This window comes from Triticum urartu, chromosome 1 (genome assembly GCF_003073215.2).
Source record: "Triticum urartu cultivar G1812 chromosome 1, Tu2.1, whole genome shotgun sequence".
In the NCBI taxonomy this organism is placed as follows: domain Eukaryota; kingdom Viridiplantae; phylum Streptophyta; class Magnoliopsida; order Poales; family Poaceae; genus Triticum; species Triticum urartu.
The window spans coordinates 395,072,866-395,074,901 of NC_053022.1; the positions used below are offsets into that span (position 1 = coordinate 395,072,866).

General features: G+C 47.8%; 1 protein-coding gene across 1 annotated transcript; it reads left to right on the forward strand.

Moving 5' to 3' along the window:
• The first annotated feature begins 620 nt into the window (after positions 1-620).
• On the forward strand, positions 621-1,567 carry LOC125534516. Its single transcript, XM_048697724.1, has one exon. It carries the CDS (start codon positions 701-703, stop codon positions 1,022-1,024), a length of 324 nt encoding a protein of 107 aa, XP_048553681.1. The 5' UTR covers positions 621-700; the 3' UTR covers positions 1,025-1,567.
• Positions 1,568-2,036: the final 469 nt, after the last annotated feature.

Genomic DNA, 2,036 nt, shown 5'->3' on the forward strand with positions numbered 1-2,036 from the left:
CACATACACGCACAAAACAACATTGAAAACATGTAAAATTAGGATGACATATACATATAAAACTACAACAAAAACGTTTTAAAAAAATGCATTTTTGGAACCGAGGTGAAACCCTGAGAAAAATTAAACCAAATAATATGAAAACTTATTTCGAAGAAATATATAATAGAAATGAACTTGTAAGAAACAAGGAAAACATGATAAATTAGTAGAACATAAAAATTTGAATGAAATGAGTCAAAATGATAATTTAGTTTCATTATAGTTTCACAATTTGGATTTTTTTAAATGTGTCTAAGATTGATTTTTGAACATCACAATCCAAATGGGACATAAATCAAGCATTTGGTTCAAAAGATAAAAATGTTATAAACTTTAAAATCAAATAAAAGGCGTGGGTGGGCGTGAGCAAAATTTCCTTTTGGCTCAAAACATACTCACTGCCTACTTACCATGGGACCCCCAAGCTAGCTGGCCCACACGTCATTCTTTATATTTTAAGAAGAACGTGATTCAATCCATTTCTTCTTCACCTTAAAACAAGCACAGCCATCGAAAGCGAGCACACCCACACCCTGTAATTGCCGTTGCTGAACGACAAGCAACCATTCTAAAATTAGCAAAAACCTCGCAAGGATAAATACCCTGCTCACGCCTCTCGTCTGATAATAGTAACAACATTTTCCATACCTACGCGCCAATGGCGTCCTCGTCCATGATCACCTTCGCAGCCGCCTTGTGCCTTGTGGCCGCTTCCGCCGTCGCCGTGCCGCCGGCCACCCTCCAGGAGACGTGCCAGAGCGCCGGCGAGCAGGAGGCGCTGTGCGTGCAGCTGCTGTCGTCGAGCCCGGCGGCCCAGAAGATGCCGGTGGACACGCCCGGGCTCGCCCAGGCGGCCGTGATGGCGGCGGGGTCGAACGCGACGGAGACGGCGGCGCACCTGCAACGGCTCTTCGACTCCGAAGACCTCAAGAACATGAGCCCGGAGCTCCAGCGCTGCGTCGAGGACTGCGCCGAGAGGTAGTACCCTTACCAAAGATGAAGAGCTAGCCATTACTAATCCAAGGTAGTAATCTCTGCATGCGACGTGTTTGCTCTGGCCGTTGGCAGGTACCAGTCGGCCGCGAAGTTCCTGGGCCAAGCATCGGAGAAGATGACCGCGGGCTCCTTCGACGAGGCGAGCGTGCTGATCGACGGCGCGCAGTCGGTGGTGACGCTGTGCCAGCGGTCGTGCGAGGGGGTGCCGCAGGGGGAGCTCACGGCGTGCACCAAAGGCGTCGACCAACTCTGCACCATTGCCGCATCAGTCACTCGGTTGGTCGTTCAGAAGTAATTATAACATCTGGGTTCTGCGATGTATACCCACCGACATCGTTCAGCTGGTCAGTTATTTGATACTGACGGCCAGCGGCGGAGGTCCCCGTGGGCCAACAGGGATCGGTGACCACACCTTTGTTTGCGATCCTTTCATGTATATATATAGCAGAGAAATTAGTACGTGCTAGCTTTTGTGGAAACTCGAGGTCTGCCTGGCCACACATGAGCCGGGCTAAGACGACGGTTTTTGTATTTTATTTAGGGAAATACACACTTAAATGGTGGAATACTATGTGTACATGAGATTTCTGGTACAAAAATGTTACATTTGGTTTCTGTGGCTTGTGCAAAAACGCACTGTTAATTTGGTGAATAGAAGACGGCACGATGGAGAAGTGAGGAATAAATAGCAAAAACTACCACATTAAAGGTTAAGATTATGAAAAACTATCATTTTTCTTAATTTCACAAAATGCTACCACAAATTTGATTGGTTATTCCAAAAAACCTAAGTGACCGAATGGTTAAAATTTAAGTGCGGTTATGACATCTCTAGCCCACCCGTCGGGTCCACGTGGGTTCTAGCAGACGGCGCGTGTGCTAACGGCCGTCGGGGCGCAACCGTTCCGACTGGGTCAAGACGACCCGAGCTGGTTCACTCCCGCTCACTCTGTCTCCTCTCTCTCTCCCTCGATCTGGTAGACCTAAGCAATGGCGGC